The sequence below is a fragment of the Anopheles marshallii genome, chromosome 2 (genome assembly GCF_943734725.1).
Source record: "Anopheles marshallii chromosome 2, idAnoMarsDA_429_01, whole genome shotgun sequence".
Taxonomy (NCBI): domain Eukaryota; kingdom Metazoa; phylum Arthropoda; class Insecta; order Diptera; family Culicidae; genus Anopheles; species Anopheles marshallii.
The window spans coordinates 82,145,462-82,165,114 of NC_071326.1; the positions used below are offsets into that span (position 1 = coordinate 82,145,462).

At 42.3% G+C, this 19,653-nt stretch overlaps 1 protein-coding gene across 1 annotated transcript in view; it reads left to right on the plus strand.

The window, feature by feature from the left end:
- The window catches only part of LOC128718695 (nephrin-like), a 114,743-nt gene that overhangs the window by 25,223 nt on the left and 69,867 nt on the right, over window positions 1-19,653 (plus strand). Inside the window, exons 2-3 of the mRNA XM_053812314.1 lie at window positions 1,473-1,628; window positions 2,232-2,411. Coding sequence (XP_053668289.1) covers window positions 1,473-1,628; window positions 2,232-2,411 — 336 coding nt within the window. The remainder of the gene's footprint in view (window positions 1-1,472; window positions 1,629-2,231; window positions 2,412-19,653) is intronic.

Consider the following 19,653-nt stretch of genomic DNA (forward strand, 5'->3'; position numbering starts at 1 on the left):
CTCCGCTCGGGTGGCGACACAGCATAAGCAAGAAACAAAAAAATGACCCACTACTGTTTCATGCATAGGAAAGTGATTTCCAACGAGGGAATAATTATGCAATTATGCATTGCAAGCAAAAGACCACAACAATAACAAAAAAATAAATGAAACTCCACATTAAACGCCCGGTACGGTGTGCACTGTAACGAAGTGTAAAGATGGTATAAATGAAGCTCTTTACACGGTGGTTTGCACTCGACACATAGCAGCACTGCTGTAAATGAAATGTAAATAATGGAATATAACACACAAAAAACTTTTTTGTAATTACAATAGCGAAACTTTGCGCTAAGGTGATGTTCTCGACAAGCGCAGCCGAATATCACCAGACAATCGGGGAATTAAAAACTATGTATTGCCGTCTATAAGATTACTGAAATGGTATTTTTGAGAGAAAACATTACTAAAGTGCACTGGTATTACTTTTAACGTTACAAAGAAGCTCACGAATGCGACGTAGTTTCAAACTTCATACACTTTGAGATCAAGGGTCGTTATTGAAGTTCTTCAACTGGAGTTCTTAATTTTTTCACATCCTTTTAGAGATTAAGTTTTGTACTGTTCTGATTAAGTTTTGCAGCAAATACACTGCTAAACCTATAACAATCTTTTGGCACGGTTTCTTATGTTTGAAAAAGAATACTATCCTAGTACAATACTAATGTTTCATTCACGAATGTATCATCCTTAATATCCTTTTCCTTTCCAAAGTCCCGGAATCAAAACCTCAGATTTTGATTAGTATGGTACAATTAAATTTCAGATCGAATTCCGACACTCTATAGTAAAGTAAAAACCATTTCAACATAATTTTTAACAATAATGGTAATTTTTAATAATTTCTCACTAAAATTTTAATTCCTTGACGCTTAATTTTCATCAGCAAACTTTGTTCTATTTTTATCTGCAAGTCTCCAACGCTACTCATGTGCGCCACAATCTGACACTTTTTGCCAGTTAGCTCGAAAGTCATGAAAGTAATTGTAACTTAATTACGAACCCTACACCGAACGCACCCGAAAAAAAACCTGATACATCAAATGCATCCGAGCCGATGCAACAATGCAATTGTTTGTCCGCTCCGTATGCGTCATTCAATTACGACAGTATGCTGCTGCGGCTGGTGCTGCACATTTGGCAGCAATCTCCATCGCCTCACAGAACCTCACTGAACCGTGCACAAGCCCCATTCTTAGCTCGAAAGAATCTTCTAATTATGTACCAGTAGTGGGAGGTGGGCCTCCCTTTAACCACAGGCCCATCGTAAAACCAGTTTGTGTCTATCGGAAAAACCTCCCGCAGCATTTCGCACTTCAGTATGGACCGGCCAGTCCAGACACACTTTCCAGCATTCGTTGGCTAATAGACGGTTTCTCTCTAACAGTTTTTTTTTTTTTCTCTCTGCTGCTCCTGTTTCCATCTCATTCCAGTGCTGCCGATGGTGCTGCACTGCACAGCCGAGCAGCAAAAATTTAGACTGACACCGGTGGATCTGGTCGCTTCGGAGGGCACCGAGGCGCTGTTGCGATGCGAAATCCACAACGCAGCCGGTTCGGTGCAGTGGACCAAGGATGGTTTTGCGTTGGGTAAGTAATAATTTCATAAAATTTCCATTTCCAACCACCATCACCCGCTGTCACGCGTCGACCATCATGGCGCGCACTTAATGAAACCAAGCCCTTAATGGTCCACTACGGGGCGGCCATCGTCACCGATAGGCCATTGGCCCGTCAGCATTCGCAGTACTGCTCGGTTTGCTACAAAGTTCCCTCCAAACTGCCGTAAAGTAGTGCGGCTGTGTCGCCGGAATGCCGAACGGATGGCAATGATAATCACTGCTCTGTTGTATGCGACTGTTGGAACCCGTGACATACGTTGTGTATGGAAGAGAAATGGGAAACCATTAGCAAGTAGCAACACACTACAATGGGTACCGAAAAAGGCAGTCTTTGACTTAGTTCGCTAACCATGGAAAATATGTGAATACTTTCTAGCAGTAGATTTCCAAGTAGCGGGATGCATCGCACAATGCATCGTTACGCACCGGGTTGGGGGTTAGTGGAAAAATAATTGATGGTCAACGAAAATTGAACTCCGCATCAGTGTGGCCTTTCAATCAGCGCCCATTCTTTGTTACAATGTAATCTCCATTTATATGTTTTGCCATTCTTTTTTTCCACCGAAAATAGGGTTCACGCAGAGCATACCGGGGTATCCCAGGTACTCGGTGCTCGGTGACAGTGGCCAGGGCATCTACAACCTGCGGATAGTGAACGTCACGCTCGAGGATGACGCCGAATATCAGTGCCAAGTGGGCCCTTACATGCATCACACGCTGATCCGCGCCAAGGCAAAGCTGACCGTAATAGGTAAGTGCGACCACCACGGGGAACATCCAATTTTTTTCTGCATAGCATTCCGATCGGTTTACATTCTACGAAATTCAGGAGTTTTTTTTTATAAAAGCTTCACAGTGTACATTCAAGCTTAGTTAACTTTTACATTTTTATACTACTAACACTACCGGCGGAGAGAAAAACCAGAACACACAGCCAAGCACCCAACGTCCAACGCGGATGGCTTGGGTTGTAAGCTTCCGTTGGTCCTTCACCAAATAACTTTCAACTCTCAGCATTGACTCGCATCGCACTGCCAGCTGGTGCTCATTAGCAAGTGCCGAAGCGCCAACTCGTACACGGCAGTGGGAAAATTAATATGAACCTTTTCCGGCATGTTGACACAAAAATGGAACTGCGCCGCTACCGGCTGGGCACTTCTGTTTGATACTTCATTTTGCTCTCTTTTGCACGGTAAAAAACAGTATATAACGTGTTTTTTTTTATAAGTTGTCTCGTAGCAAACCTTTTTACTTTTGCTGTGGCTTGAAAATATAACCCATCTGGGTACGTTTTCCTTCCCGAAAGCATAAGGCGAGATAAAAACGTATTACTTTAATGGCGCACGGCGTGAAATGAAATCAAAACCGTACAGCGTTTACTGTTCATATTATTTTTTGTTCCTTCCGAGAGCCACCGGAAGATGCCAAATTCTTTTACAAGGATTTTGCTGCATCAAATCTCTTGATTTAATCTATTTCTCTCATAGTTGTTGTAAAATTTACAATAAACACTATTACAAAAATGGGGGTCTTAAAAAGCTTATAAAATTAAAACGAATCAACCTCTAAACTGATCATCATGGTTTAGTAACTACTGAATTACTACGACACATAAGATCGACTGTCAGCCAATCACTGTCATAACCTTCCAAGTATTGTCACCAGAGGCGCTGCAACCTATCTCACCAGATCGTTAGTATTTTTATGGCAAACAGTTTGAAAAGGTGAATTATGGTAAGTTTAGCAGAATAGCAGACAAACTGTGAACTTGTTTGTAAAAAATAACTACATACTCTAAGTAATTTCTAACTCGGAAGTCTAGAGATCCTCCAATCTGGCATAATGGACACATGTTAACCGTTAATTTGATATGATTGTTATAAAGCATTGGCATACCCAAGCCCCAAAAATCTCATTCTAATTTCATCGGTTCTACTGTGACAACACAAGAAAACTTTTTAAAAGCAAAAGCAATGAACTTACTGAAGTATTTAAGTAATTTCTCCTTCAACCAGTCATTCGCCCAGCTGAATGTTAAATTTTTGCAATGTATAGCAATTCAACTTCTATATTGACTGCATTGTATTTCCCTTTATTATCGTCAATTGGCTTAAAAAAAGCACAAATAATTATTTTTATTGTAGGTGTTCGCAAAAAATATCTCATCCCTTTTGAACAATTTGAAACTGAATATGGTAATAAATACAATAAAGCTATGAATTATGGAAAAAAATCAGAACTGATAAAATATCAATATCGCTCGTCCATGGCACGTTCAAGCCGTATTGTTTAAATCTGTTGGAAACTTATTCTAAAGTACAATTCTGTTCTGTTGGCATGGAGAAATTCCTTCTCTGAACAGTGGAAGAGCGTCATATACCAAGTGTACTCGGCCATAAATGCTCATTTTCGTAAATAAGTTCCTTTTTGTTTTATAGCAAAAAAGGTTTACAAATTATCAACAACAAAATTCGCTGCTCGAACTTTAAAAATTCACCATTACGTTATTTGTCATAGTTTTTTTAACCAAATTTTATAAACACACATTTCACTTTTCTGATTACGAAGTATTTTTAATTCGCGATAAAGGAGTCTTTCAATAATAAGTATAAGTTATAAATTACAGTTCAAGTTGAAGTCAGGGGAATTCATAATGGAAGACCGAAGCAATTCTGATGCGCAAATAGTTTTTTTTAAATTATCTTTTGAAATATGTTGGTTTGTTCCTATTTTACTTATAAAATTAAGTGTTTTTGGTATGTATTTAGGCAAACGGTCAGATACCAATTTTTGAGATAAAAAGAAAGTTTCTCATTTTTGAATTTATACACATTCAAAGGAAAAAACCTTTCATAGATGGTCTTTTTCCCCTCAACGTTAGGGGTATATTCCGACACAACGCCTCTAACGCTTGTGTTTGCAGCATCATTTGCATCCCGAACGCGAACTCTATCGCACACTTGACACCATACCATTACCGATCAAAACGCAAACACTGCCACACGAACCGACATGTCAATAACCCCTGCATATTCATGCACACCCATCGCAAGCAAAGGAGAACGGCAACAAAAAAGAAAACCCAACAGATAACTACCAGCAAAGGAATTCAAAACCCACCCCTGCTAACGACCGGTGGCAGCATAAATCATCATCCAACTGGTGGCACCATGCGCTACACACACTTTACGGGCAAAGGGTGGCATTCTAATAAATAAAGAAGTGCAGGGTAACAACTACACAGGCGGCAAACAAAACAACAACTGTGCAAAAAAAAAACAAAAACAAATCTCTCACCGCACTTCACAAAACCACTGCGTTGGTGGCACGCTTGGCAGTGGACGCTTTCGGAAGCGCCAGTCTGCCTGGAATGGGGCAGCACGGTAGGTCGTTCCTAACACGCAGCACACCCGAGCGAGCTGTCTGCAAACAGTTCTGCATCCCATAAATGATGCACGGTTTTAAATTCAACCTGCCCGGTTCGGTGTGTGGGCTGAGGGAGGGTTTAAGCATGCAGGTGGGTATCCTCTTTTGGAATCCAGAATCCGTTTGACATCTGTACACTTCTCTGTTATTTTGTGTTTGTGTGTGTTTTTGATGCGCTTCTCTTCTTCAATGGTTTGCCAGAGAAACACTATGAGGATGTCACTCGGTAACGGTTCGCGACCAGCACCGAACCGTATGTACCGTGTCAAGGAATTCTAAAGTCCTGTGCCTGTGCGCTCTACACCCCCCTCCCGACGGACCACAGAAAACCGAAACTCCGGTCCGAAAATGGAGCCAGACGTGCAATTATTGTAATTAAGGTGCCCGCGTTCCGCGTACCGCCACCGTTCGGTCCCACCGTTGGACAATTGTATCCTTTTGGCGAAAAGTGTGATGGAGCATTGAAGCTTCATTTGAGCCGGTAGCACTCTTCAAAAATTCATTCAACTCTTTTCACTGGAATCGTGGCACTGTGCCGGTACACTGCACTTCTTGCATTTCTTGCGCACTGTGATGGGTTTCGATTCATAATCCCAACGTGCAGCTTGCTGTCACTTTGTACAGCTACCGGTCCTTCGTACGTTTCGCCCCGATAGACCGTGGTAGTGAGGGAAAGCCAACCAACAAAGCGCCAAGTGTCACACGGCAGTGTGTGGAGCACGGTACCGAACCCCTGCGTCCCACTCGCATGTGCCCTTCTGCGAAAGGTCCTGGCGGTGCTCGGTTATTAAAAATTTTATGACGACTATTTTATGCACCCTGCGCCCAACGAGTGCACCCGCAGCTTCAGAGTTTCTTTTCATTATCAAACTCCAACAAAAATCCTTCCCTCGTTCTACTCCGCACACCCCGGGACACCGGGATGATAACGATAACGCGTCGCAGAATCATGCCCGGGGGGAGGGGAAAAAAACCCCTGATGAAGTGTGCCGAATGGTCGAATACATGCATGATGTGAAGTTGCGTAAAGAGAGTGAACTGACGTAGAGTAAAGATCCTTCCTTTGCCGAGCGTGTAGTAATGGAAGAGCGTGAAATAGAATGGCGGGTAGGCGAACTAGTTTTACACGCCGAGACATCACCCTTCCCGCCATTCTCCGGCTCCGGCGTCTGCAGGGGCTGAGCAGACGAAACTTGATACTTTCGTGGGGTGGAAATGTGTGGTATACTTACCGCACTCGTATTCTCACCTCACCTTGCCGAACCCTTTCGCCGGAACTTGCGCCGGAAGGTACCGACTGTGAATGAGTTTCTCCCGGAGCACGAGGTTCAAACAAACGGCTGGTATCCCTTTTGTCTCCATGTTTACACGGTTGTTTGCACGGACGAAATGAGTGTATTATTTCTTACACTTCCTTCCAGCTTTCCAACAGAGCAGGCCTTGTACAGCGCACCCCACCCCACTGCTGATGTCTCGAGATGGTGTAGAAAAGTTTTCACATTAGCTCTGCTCCGATACTGCGGGGCTACGTTAAGCTGGCGCACGCGTGTCGCGCACAGTACTGTTCCGCGGTTCTGTTTCTGCGGTTGTGCTGAAGTGTTCCCGGTGAAGGATGACGTTGGCTAGTAGATGTTCCCTTCAAATGCGGCTCGTCTGAGGTGGATCCCTCCAGGAGATGAATGCGAGCGAACGACGGTGAATCTACACACGTACATGTATACCAAAACAAAACGATACGCGATAGCACGTCACCTCTTGAGACGAACTGTAAACACTTCAACCGAAAACCGCATCAGCCGAGCGCCGACTGGGAAAAACGGGAAGCACGAGAGTCGTCACCCGTAGGGGACACCCGTTGCTGATTATCACTCGCTTTGCGTGTAATACGGAAGCCGTTTGATAGGACGATACCTTCCCGGCCGTGCTTCTGTGCGTGTGATTTTCCTGCTGCTAAAATTCTGCCCGAGGACAATGTCCTTACCAAACCGTTTTCTCACCGCGCAACGAATTGCTTTCCGAATATTTGCCCACTGTTTTGGGGATTTTATTTTATTCCAAGGGATTTTTTTGCATGTTTTTTTTTTGTTGTTGTTTTTACCACAGCCTGCTAGATGGTGAAGATTAACAACAGATAATGGTTGTTGGCGGGAATTTGATCCATTTTGAAATTGGGAACACCTGCTTTTTTTCGTGTGCCTTCCAGCAGTTTCCACTGTTTAGTCGACGCATTCTCGCAGGAGAGAAGGAGTGGCTGGATTTTATTTTAATCATGGTACGTATTTTTAATCGCGTTCAGCATTCAGCATACTTTTTTTCTGAGAATCATTTCACGTTTTTCTAGTTGAAAACGAATGTACGGTTAGATCAGCAATTCCATACCGTTTCGTTGAATTTCCCGCAGAAGTGATGGAAAATAACACCGCTTACGAATTCATCTATAGACTGTATAAAACTTATTGCCATTGATTTAGTCCACTGCATGAATCCATCGGGCTGTCGCCCGAAGTTTTGCCACAAAATCTATTTTTTTCTATGTACACCTTGTTTGAGTTAATCAACAGTTTGCTTAGGTAACGGTCTAGTATAGATGCTGGCTAGACCGCTGGCAAAATGAGTGGATATGACAGCTTCAGCAACATTTGTTGGTCGGCAACAAATTTGATACGATTGGTTTATGTTTTTTATATAGCACCTGTACTTGTTTATATTTACCTTGGTAGAAGTTGTGACATTGGCGTTTTTGAACAGTGCTGGTATTTTTGTGTATAATTGGTAAAAGTATAATTCTAGTTCTTAAACTAAATTAAATAGGTAAAATGGAAACATTTTATGCATTTTCGGCAAGTTTTTGGCAAAAGCAAGCAAAAGCTGCCACAAGACGTTTGAGTAAACCAACAGCTCAATCCTAAATTCACAGTTAAGTGGGTGTAACAATTGATAATATGGTATAATATATAATATGGTGGTTAATATATGAAACCGTCAGAAACGCACAGCTGTAGAAAATACTTAGCAAGCAATTACGCAAATATTATTAATCAATTATCCTTGAAGAAAAGAAGTGTAGAAAAGTTTTCACGAATCCTCGCACGCTAAAGGCAAAGTACGCTTTACGATTTTAAGAACCTAAGCGTGTATCATATGCTAAATCCACAATCACATTGCTACTGAATCGATAAATTACTGTAAAGATAAAAAAATCGTTTGTGCAAAACGTGTGAGGCATATGCATATCAGAGGACGTCAAGTGTAAATAGTGTGCATCAATTTTTTAATGTGTTTTATAGAGATATTGATTTCTGTTTTTAATAAAAAATCTTTATAAAATATTACAATAAATTAAATAAAAACATTAAGTTTGAGTTCTTTTCCATTATCCTATCTTAAATATGGTTGGTAGACCAAGGGCAAACCATTTTTACATCGAAACTGACCAGGAGCTTAAATGAAATATAAGGAAATTAGAATGAAATTAACCAAAACAAGACGACGTTTGGTCAATTAAATCAGTACTTGGGTTAAGCTAGAAAAATGTCTTAACAATTTATCACAAACCAATTTTTTGAGCTTATCGTATTTATTCTTTCAATAACATCATCAACAGCTAACAACAATTGTCTATAACTGAACCCAACTTCGGGGTCTTTCGCTCTGTTCTGATCTTTCCACTCATAGCAACGCCTCGTCAGCCACGTTACTGGCCAGAAAATCTACCTTTTGAAATGCGAAACGAAACACGGCTCAAATTTCGTTCATTATCGCGGTAACAACGATTTTACAAGTACCATCTCACACAGCAATGGTGTAATCTTTTTTGTTTCGTTTTCGTCACAGCCTGTGTCTCATGTATCACGTTGGCAAACGTTGACAGCTATAGTCTGCCATGCTTCTGCCAAGTCCTTGTTGTTTTCTTCCTTACCTTTTGGTCTAATCTTTTCGCACACTGCACAGTGACAATGTTGCACCGGTGTGTCTGCATCACAATTACTCAGCGTGCTCGGTGTTGCGTTTTGCTAATGAGAACTCGACCCGGCACGATACTACCATTGCACCCAACGCGTTCTATGGCTCTTGACGCTTTTTTTTTCCTTGCCCCCGTGGGTGAATGACTTGCTGTGCCGTGCTTTTCGCGCAGTTTGAAATTCTTATTGTGTGTGTGTGGGTGGCTGTGTGGGGGTGCACGGTTTTAATGCGTCTGGCCATTGGAGTGAGGTAATTTGCCACCTTTCATAAGCATGGTGTAAGTGCCATGACACCGGCATTGCACGGGTGTCTACTCCGCTCAACGGTGCCATCGTTTGGTCATCTTCAAACCTTCAAACGACACGCCGGGTTCACAGCGTCAAACCAATCGAGCCGTGCTTGTTAGCTGCCCCGCTTGAAAGCAACTACAGTCTCGCACGCGGAATCCACTTACCGGGTAAACTAAACACAGCACACGCTCGAGGGAACGCAAAATACTTCCAGCATTAATCACGGCGACGACGCCCGGAACGTCTTCCCCGTTGCGGTGGTGATGTTGGTGTTCCCATTCGCACCGGAGCTTTTGTCTTCATCCCATACCCATGCACTCGCTCTGCCTGCGGGTGGTTTCTGTGCCGATGGAGACGCCTAGCTCGTTTTATGGCCATGCTGACGGTGCCTAAGCTTTACACCAACGTTACACTCGCCCCCGGTACGACACACACGGTGTTGCCATAAATCATGACGCCCTGTTCGTTTTCTTTTTTCACTTTCGGACCGTATCACCGTATGTTTAATGGTATTCTTGCAAAGCACATCGCGTTGACTCCCCGTACCAAGGCGTACAATGGCTGATTCGGAGAATTCGTTACACGACTTGATAAACACTTCGTTGCCCATTAAACCGTACAAACGCACGCATCCGTTACTGGGATCTAGCAGCTCATATGGTTCGGTTCTAGGATGTCGTCTCCATGGTGTTTCGGTGGCGAAGTGATCCAATCCATCGCCTTCCGTATCAGATTTCGGTACGCCGGTGGTGCAAATTTGTCAAAAGCTGTACAAATGATCGCAATGCCGACCAACAGCAACGGTTCATATTATACTTTGCTAGTGTGACGATATTCATTTGTAGAATTTGATTCCAAAACTCATTAAGTGAAGCTTTTACCCTATCTGTAATGTTCCAATGTAAATAAGTAATGATTAATATTCCAGTGTACATTAAACATGTGGACTGTTAAACCCTTGTGAACGAAACTCTCCTTCGGCTCACAGGAATCGCTACAGAATGGCGTGCCTCTCGATCTAGTGAAAAAATTGCTCTATTTTGCTAGAACAATCAGAAGTATTCATAATAGTCCTATATTCGTGTTATTGTACCGTTCTTATTGTGCTCAATTTGCCTATTACCCAAAATGATAACGGCTGTCACCCTAATAGTTGCGTGTGAGGAGTTATTAGATATTTAAGCAAATTGTATAAAATATGCTTGTTTTTTTTAAGGTGCATTTAAACTTCTTTTATTTTTTACCTAAATTTAAACTGAATAAACGAAACGAAATTTTAACCTTCGTGTATTTATCATGTTAACTTCCATGTCACCCAAAATGTGGGTGACAGCAACACATCTCACCTGGTCATGGTGAACTTCACCAACAGAAGGTAACTTTTTTACAAACAATGATGAGGTAGCTAACTAAGATAACTTTGTTATAAAAATTGGTATAGATGAGGATTTTAAAGAAGATCAAATACATTCCCTTTCTCGAATAAATTTCATATCATTTATTTTTCTTTTAATGTATTACTGCAATTTGAAAGATTCGGATGGAGATGTTGGGGTTAAGAAAGCGAAATATGTATTAACTTACTAAATATCATAAAGAAACATAATTGAATCGCTTAAGAACCAATTGTAAAATAAGTTATATCGTTATCATCCAGATTCATTAGTCGAAAAGCTTGATAAGCATTATAAAGTATAGATCGAAATTATTCTGAAACTATTAGTATCAAAGCATGATAAGCAAATGTCTAACAACTCATATTGCCAACCAAGACAGGATATTCTTTACACCCTTTGCCTTTTATTAGCGTCACTCGCTCAAGATAGCTTTCCCACACGCACACAAGCGCACTCACGGCGCACAACAAATGGCGGACGCTAAACATGCCTGCAAATGGCTGTCGTCTTATAGCGGCAGTGCGGAAAGGACAAAATTAGACGAAAGCCGTCCTAACCAAATGAAAAGCCACTCGGGGAAATAGACCAGCAAAAGTGGAGGGAAAATGAGTATTCACCTTCACCGCTCTACGTAAAACGCTTCCACAACCGTCCGAGCACCGTCGGAGCGGGCACAAAGAACACTTTCACGTCGCGATCGCACCTCGCCCCACGTGCCGTGTTGTACGGATGGGTAGCCTGTATGCTTGTGGACAAAGACGGTTGCGCCAGCAAAAAAAAACGTTTGTTTGCCTGTTTGTGCATGAAAAAGCCAAGCTCTCCCGCAGGGAAAATAAAACAAGGCTTTTTATTGGAAGGGCAATTGTTTTTAAGTACTGAAATGTAGTCCCGAATTCCCACATCCAGACGCTTCACGTGCTGCGGTACGTGCCGTGTGCGCCTACGCCGGCGCTAGTGCGGTTGGATGTGGATAAACATTATTTTCTCCAGAGCAGCCACACCACTACCTGCGAGTTTTCACTAGGTTTCCGGCTTATCGCCTTTCTCCGCAACTCCCACCGCCCTGTTTTACACCCACCGAACTGTGCAGGTTGTCCTTTTTTTTTTTTGGGAAGGACGGGTAAATTTGTGTGCCTACTACAGCAAGCCCACAGAAAAGCTTGGTCGGGTTTTTGTGCAGCTTCCTTTACATGTGTGAGCGTGATTGTGGGCAATATTATCCCCCACCAGCCAAAGGGTGCCGGTTTGCCATGAAGAAAGCTAAAGGGTAAAAAATACGGAAATTATAGACGACCAATGCAACGTATGTAGACACAACTTCGTCTCTGTCCCGGAATGCTTTGCCCTCCACGAAACTCACCATTTGTACGTGGTACACTTGGTACCTCCCACTCCGAAAGCCCGACACTCGACGCCAAAAAGGCTATTCATCCGGAAAAAGGTACCGGAAGGGAACTCGGGGACTCGATAATTTACTGCATCCGTACTGGTCAGCGGTTTTAAAGCTATGAAAACTTCCCTCTTACCATTTCCGGGCGAGATTCCTGCCCAATGTTTTGACCAGCCACCCCTTTACTCTGCCGTACGTCCACATCGTGCGCCTCCCTGGGGATGGATCGGGTTTCTCCAACCAACGCCCTGGTACGAAAACAATAATCGAGGTAATTTCAAGAACCTTGAGCTTCGGGGCAAACGATTTCCGAGATCCTTTCAGAAGGTTAGGTGTTTTTAATGATAAAGTGTGGGAAAGCTTAAACAAAGGACAGTGCACAGTGCGGCACCCGTTCAGGGTGCCCGTGCACTGCCTGGGCATTGGTTTCGGCAAAAAGCCGTCCTGCTGAGTTGCAAAAACCCCCATTTATTGCACCAATAACTATCAGCAAAATACCTTCACAGTAAATAGTACAGGAAATGGTTGCCTGCCATGCTGTTGTGTACTTGATTAGACGTGGTGTCTTGTTTGCATTCCAATTGAGTGTATTTTATTTGCTAATTTGATTCATGATAAGTATTTACTTTAAATTTAAACTAAGCACTTTTTTGTCGTCGGACAATGCAATATGCAGGATTTAGATTTGATGAAAATTAAAAAAAAAATTTAATAAAAAGCTTAAATAAAGATGATAATGAAAATGAAAAACAAACTTATGAAACAAAACCTGAAACATTTGCAGAAAAAAGAACGCTGATTACCTTACTTTCCCTAACCTTAGCCTTGTTCAAATCATTCGTAAATACTTCTCCATCCATCCTCCGATATTAATCCACCGAGAATTTAAATATTCTTTAATACATTAACCAACTTTGATATAAAAATTAAACAGTTTAGATTTTCAATCATTTATTTTAAGATTTTAAACGAAATTTTGTTTTAAACATGCACTAACTTTTAAATAGCAGTAATTCCTTATCTGGGATGATCTGGGATGCTGGATTAAAGTCTTAAAATAAATAAATACCCTATTATTAGACCAATACAACAGGAATACTACACAGAAATCATTCACCAGGTGGTCTGCCTTCATGTTCAAAACAATATTCCGACCATACCCTGGTTCCAAAGAGCATATCCGCATCACAGAATGCCTATTGGGTTCTTTCAGATGCGTGCTAACTTCACGCCCTTTGAGCTCATCTCTTCGCTTTATGGCTATAGTTCATAAATCAAATCCTTTAAACCTTCCCCACAGCACAATTACTAGACATTTATCCCTTCAGCCTGTGCGAGAAGGCATGCGAGAGACAAGCAAAATTGGCCCCAGAACCAAGGAGTTCAGTCAAATTAGCCGTACCACTGTACCGGGGGTTTCGCACTAATTAGTTGCCTATTTTGGAATGCAACCCCCGATCGAGCTGCATCGTGTGCAACCGAAAGGCACACGGTACACCCCAGTAATGGATCGAATGCTTATCTTCATTACGCAGACAGCATACCGACACGGCTTTGCACTGAGCTGTGCAACGCTTCGGGTTGGTCAATCGGAAGAATTCCGGTACAACTGCCTGCACTGATGCACCCTCGCACCGGTTCTGCTTATGATTTCCAACCAGGCCTTCATGCAGATGCACGATTGCAAGTAATGATAGCCACAATCTTTACCATGTCAGACAGGGTCCCGTTTTGCGTCCCGGCGCTGATATCTCTCGCTTGAAGCAGTGTGCGGGCCGTTCCTACGCCTACTGCGTGTGTCGCTATTTCACTCTCGAGACGAGACTTCGAAGTAATTGCTGACTGTTGCTTGCCATACGTACGGTTGCCGTACCCGATTGCTGATGAAGACGAATTCTGATGCAAAACGGGAAGCGGCTGAATAATAAATCGAACCATCGTTGGCAACGCACTACATCACGGCACGCAGAGATGTTTCTCATAGCTGCGGGTGAATACGTTTCATACCACCGCACTCCAGTTGCCCACCCATCCACACGATCATTAACCAGGGTGACGTCTTTCGCACGAGCCCGGGACGTTGCTAGCTATTTGGTGCGTTTCCCGCTGTGCACACCCGTCCCGGTATGCAATTATCCGAACGAAATGATACGACTTACAGTTATGAATATCTGAATCGATTCCAAATCATTTGCATAATTTACTTTGCCGAAAAACATTTCCATGCTACATCGACGTACGATTGTCGGGAATGTTGTCGCATGCATTGGATAGTCACGAACACATCTCTAGATTCCATTGGTTCCTGAAGGAAATGAAGGTTCTGGGATGCGAAGAAAGTGAAAAATATAAGGCGAATAAATGACAGCTATTGAAGTGCGTTATCATGTAGATAAACAAATGCCTTTTTCATTACTTACTGCCAAATATTCATTATTTACTTCATGCATGATTCATACCAGTGAATACAAGTGGGCATGAAGTAATAAATGATACATTCATTACGATGTGCTTTATGATGTACTCAAACATTAATGAAGATTGCAATCTGTTCAAAAGCTTGGTAGCCTTTAGACAAGCATGATAAAATGAAGAAAATTATTGACTCGAAGGATAAACTTTAGATTTAAGAATATATCTCTAGATCATTTGGTAGCTTTTATTCTAATTTTTCTTTGCTTTGTAAATCTGAATCTCTCTTGTATCTGAAATATGTTTCTGGAGCAAAATTGCAAACACATTTCTTTCTTTGCTCGTTAAATATTCTGTACAGCACAAGAGGTAATTTTTTTACAGAAAATATAAAAACTAACACAAATGTGTTGCTTCAAACAGTTAATAATAGTTAATAATTCCATTTTCTATTTTACTTTATGCTTCAAGGTTCAAGGTTGCTATTTACTTGATTCTTGTATTTCAAAAACCGCGTGTTTTCGAACCCGCGTATAAAAAATCTCGTGCGCTACTCTTGTATTGAATAGCACTCGAATACGATCCAGTTAATGGAGAACCACTTGCAAAATAAATCGCATTCCTACAAACCGATACAAACACACTTCATATTGAATATATGTGAAATGTTTCCCTCAAAATAAAATCTCAAAAGTTTCGTTTCAGTAGAGATTTTGAGTGTACAACTTACCTGAATAATCAGTTTAAAACAAATCAAACTATTAATTAATCGTTCTCAACTAATTTCTGTAACTGACATTGCTCAACACCTTCGTAATTAAGAAAAACATTTTGTAAAATTTTGTTAATTGCTACAAACATAAAAAAAAACAAACTTAAACATTCGTGGCAAAAAAATCGAAACACATTCTTTTCTGTCTCGTTAGCTATAATCAAACAAAAAAAAGCCAGAAACACAACTCTTGAACATTATCAACCACCTCTTGAAACTCCACAGCCGAGCACTAGTGGTATGATGCCCATGATCCCGCTTCAGCAATTTAAAACTTTTCCCAAGCATGAAGCTCATTTTATATGCAAAAACTGATCGATTTTTTTTAGGTTGTTGCTACAAACAAACTTCTCTCGTTTAAATCTTGTCAACGATTATCCTTCCGTCAACATTCGTATCCGCCATTCGTATTCGTATCATCCAATTCAAGCTGTCAGGTTGATGGTTTCGTGTTTTTTTTTTGTTTTGCTTTTGTTCCCTGTGCTGAATAAATCCTGTTTTTCACATAATCCTATCGGCAAACCCACCCCCAACACCCGCAGCTCTAGTGGAAAGTATTTTTATACCGGATTTTTTTCTCTCTCTTTGCTACTCTTTATTACTCTCTTTTTTCTTTAAACCCATCCAACATGCATTGTTCTTGCTTCCGTTTCCTGTGCTGGCGAACGAAAGAAAAAAGCACACTTTGCGCGATTCGTTCTGCATGCCGTGGTCGTTTGGTACGTACGAGTGCTGCAACGTGAATCAGTCGCTTTAAAATTTCAGCCTTTATTTTCCTTCCAAACCCCAGCGTATTGTTCCGAAGGTGACCCGGCATGCCATCGTCCTGCCACAGCTTTCGGTGCTTTTGGACTAAGTGAAAAAAGCGATACACCGAAAAGAAAAAGAAATGCACAGCTACGAAGCAAGACACCAAGCACCAACCAGTAGCAGTGCATGGATGGAAAGGCAAAGAAAAATAGCCACCTTTCCTACGCCCGAGCAATGGCAAACAAAACTGGTGGAAAATGTCTCCTTGTAGAATGGAGCTGGAGCAACAACAGCAAAAAAAAAACTCATAAACCTAACCCAACAAACGAAACAAAACAAAAAATATGCCCAGCAAACATTCACATCTTAACGCAGACAAATGGTTAGCAAATTGAAATGAACGGAATGATGTAGACGTTTTGTGCCAGCATCGTTTTCTCTAAATTTGTCCGCACCAATTCCATCCTCCCCTACCGCCTCACAAAGCTGCAAAGGAGTTTCGATAGCCCCCGTATGCGAACCAAAGGGAAAAGAAATCGTTCAAATTTGCCACCCCTATTTCTCCATTTTTTGGGTTATTTTCCTCACAAAGCGAACAGTTGAAAATGTAGTTCATCTACCACCACCTCCCACTAGACGGCTAACGGCCATCCATTCAGCGTTGTACGTTGTACAATAGTGCATACAAGCACTAAAAAAAAAAGACAAGAACTACTATGATGAAGTACGTACAATAAAAATTGGTAATGAAAAATTGATTCAAGAAAGAAGTGCTCCAAAGTCCGGTTGCTAGCTTCCGGATGCGGAGAAGCATATTTTACGCAGAACAATGGTCCACGCTGTCTCACGACCACGGGGTGTATCATTTATAACGAGCAGAGTGAAATAAATTTGCATCGTAAAGATTATCCTTTTAGTTGCTGGTTGTCGGCTTCGAACCATATCGTCTTGAGCACTTTCGCATATCAAGCTTGCAAACACACCGAGCACTTTAGATCAGTTAGACTAGCAATTTATTATTTAAAACAAAATGGGTGAGTGTAATAGCAAAGCAACTATTTCGCCATGCATGTCAAATATTTAATTTCAGACATTAATAGATCTGAGGGTTAGGGACATTGGAATATAATAATGGAAATTGGAATGAAAAAGTTGTTGTGCACATAGTAAAACAAATCTTTATTTATGAAGCAGTGCATTGGCTTTAAGAAGAAAACGAAACACCTAATCCTGTGTGATTCAGAAAGACTTTTAACGGAGGATTTTATCGCCGAATCGTTTTTTCCATGGCGTTTAACATTAGATGTATTGAAGATACATTAGTAAGAAGGCTGGAAATGGATCTTTTTTGGTATCAAGAACAAATAACTTCTTATTCTCTGACATGCATTCAATGTTTCGAAACAAAACTCTTCCTCTAAAACTTACAAACCTCGCAAACGGTAGCCATTCTTTAACTTTCACACATAGACAACATTTCACGACCAACGCTGCAAACATAAAAAAATCCTTCCTGCACGAGCTATTCTAGAAAAATTACCCCACTTTTTAAACATTTTCATCTTCTAGCTGCTATAACATTCTAACATAATGTCACCCAAAAACCTACCGACCTCCTGGTGTCATTTATTACTGCTTCTCTTCGCACCAGCGTGTCAGTAAATACACTGGCACACCATATTGGGCCGTTCTAGCAGGCGACGGCAACACAACCATAACGAGTGTTCCCCGTGGCGGTAATAGCCGATCCACAACGGGCAAATGGGCTCTGCTCTGGCCCTGATAGCTCTAGTTTAAAATCGGCCCGTTTCCACCAACGAGGCTGCTTCCGGTAGGTCACGTGGCACTTGCATGATGTTCCCGGGAAGATCGGAACCATCCTCCCCCACCCACCCCCTCGGGGGACCAAATAAGACCAATGTGAGCAAAAATCAGCCTCACCCAACCCAATGATCAGCTCGGGAATGGTTGGACTGGCGGCGGCCTGTTAGATACAAGCACCATTTTTTGTCATCCGGCTAGATTGCTGTTGGACCCGATCAAGACACGGGTACAAGACTGCGCCCACCATACGAGCATGTGAGCGTCTGTTTGGCAATCGGTTGCTCGCGGGAATGCTGTCAAACAGTATGGTGGGCACAGTAACGACACACATACACAACAACAACAAAAAAACCAAGAGGCCAAACCGTAACGAATCGCTTACGAACGAAACACGATGGTCTGCCAGCCTGCCCGAATTTACTTACCGCTCGTGTGTATGTGCAAAGTAAAGTTTAAATGTCACGAGGATTAGGAATGGAGCATAAAAGTTCCAGTATATGCTAATGTTATGGCATTTGCTCCATTGGTTGCCGTTGTTATCAGACATTTTTCGCCGAAACCAAGCTGGTTCGGCTGACGTCGAGTGGGTTCTGGTTCTTTTTTTTTGTTTTGTTTTGCTCTTTGTATCTTGTTCCGCACTCAGGATCAAGGGCGCTTGCTACCGGCATGAAGCGAAGAATATCCGCTAAAAAGTCGCTTGTATGTGCCTGCCTCGCACACGTTGCGCCGCTTTTGAATTCCGCTTCCTATGTGTGGTAATTTTCTAAAACCTCCCCCGAACAAGAACTTTTCACTCTCAGCGCCGGGCTAGGCCAACATCTCTAGCCATAGACATATTCGTGCCCAAACATTTCTTCCACATAAGCTTAGCATAAAACTTGCAAATATGCAGCATCTTTGCTCGCCGTCTCACGCTGTTCTTACCGAAATGGTCTGCACGTATGGGGCCCGTGGGTGAAGCGAATGAAGCATTTTCTTAGGAAAATCTTCCCATCCTGCACCGGGTTCGCCGAGCACCCCTGCTCCGAAAGAAAGGCTGACCAACCGCATGAAGAACCACCCAAGAATTGGTGGGAGGGGGAATGCTTCCTGATCTTCGTCGCACCTATCACCGCCACCATCGCCGTATCGCTTGTTATGGTTCCCGGCTAACACTAATTCCTTCACATCAAATTCAAAGGCATGCGACTTTTGGAAGCCCCGAAGGCCAACTGCCGCATAGATTATCCGCTCCATTTAACCCTCATTTGGGTAGCATAATAGCGATGCCTGTCGAGAACGCAAAATTTCATCGATAATCTATGAACTATTCGTTGTTGAAAATTGCTCCACTTATACCGAAGGAAGCCGATGATGGTGCGGTCCGGCGGTGGTACGACGACTGGCGGTACGGAGGTGATGGTTATGTGTGTGTGTGTGTGTGTGTATTGTGTAGTTCCGTACCGTTTGACAGTGAATCGTTTGCTTTAGGCGTGTGTACGATGTGAGAAATGCCATGTTATTAAAGCCGGAGCATGGTGTGTTTAAGGGGTGGCATAGTCTGGGCGTAGCCGGCACTGAGCAGATACACCGAGGCTACCGAGGCATCGAACATGCACGAACCGAAAGGGCACAACTTATGCTGCAAACTGGTGTACATCCTTAAATATAGCCATCGCACGTACGATTATGCAGTATGATTATTTTTGCCATCCTAATAGAGAATCACTGAGCGAGTCGGAAAAGGAATGAATAAAACAAGACGGCGAATGTTCGAAGTGAGATTGTGC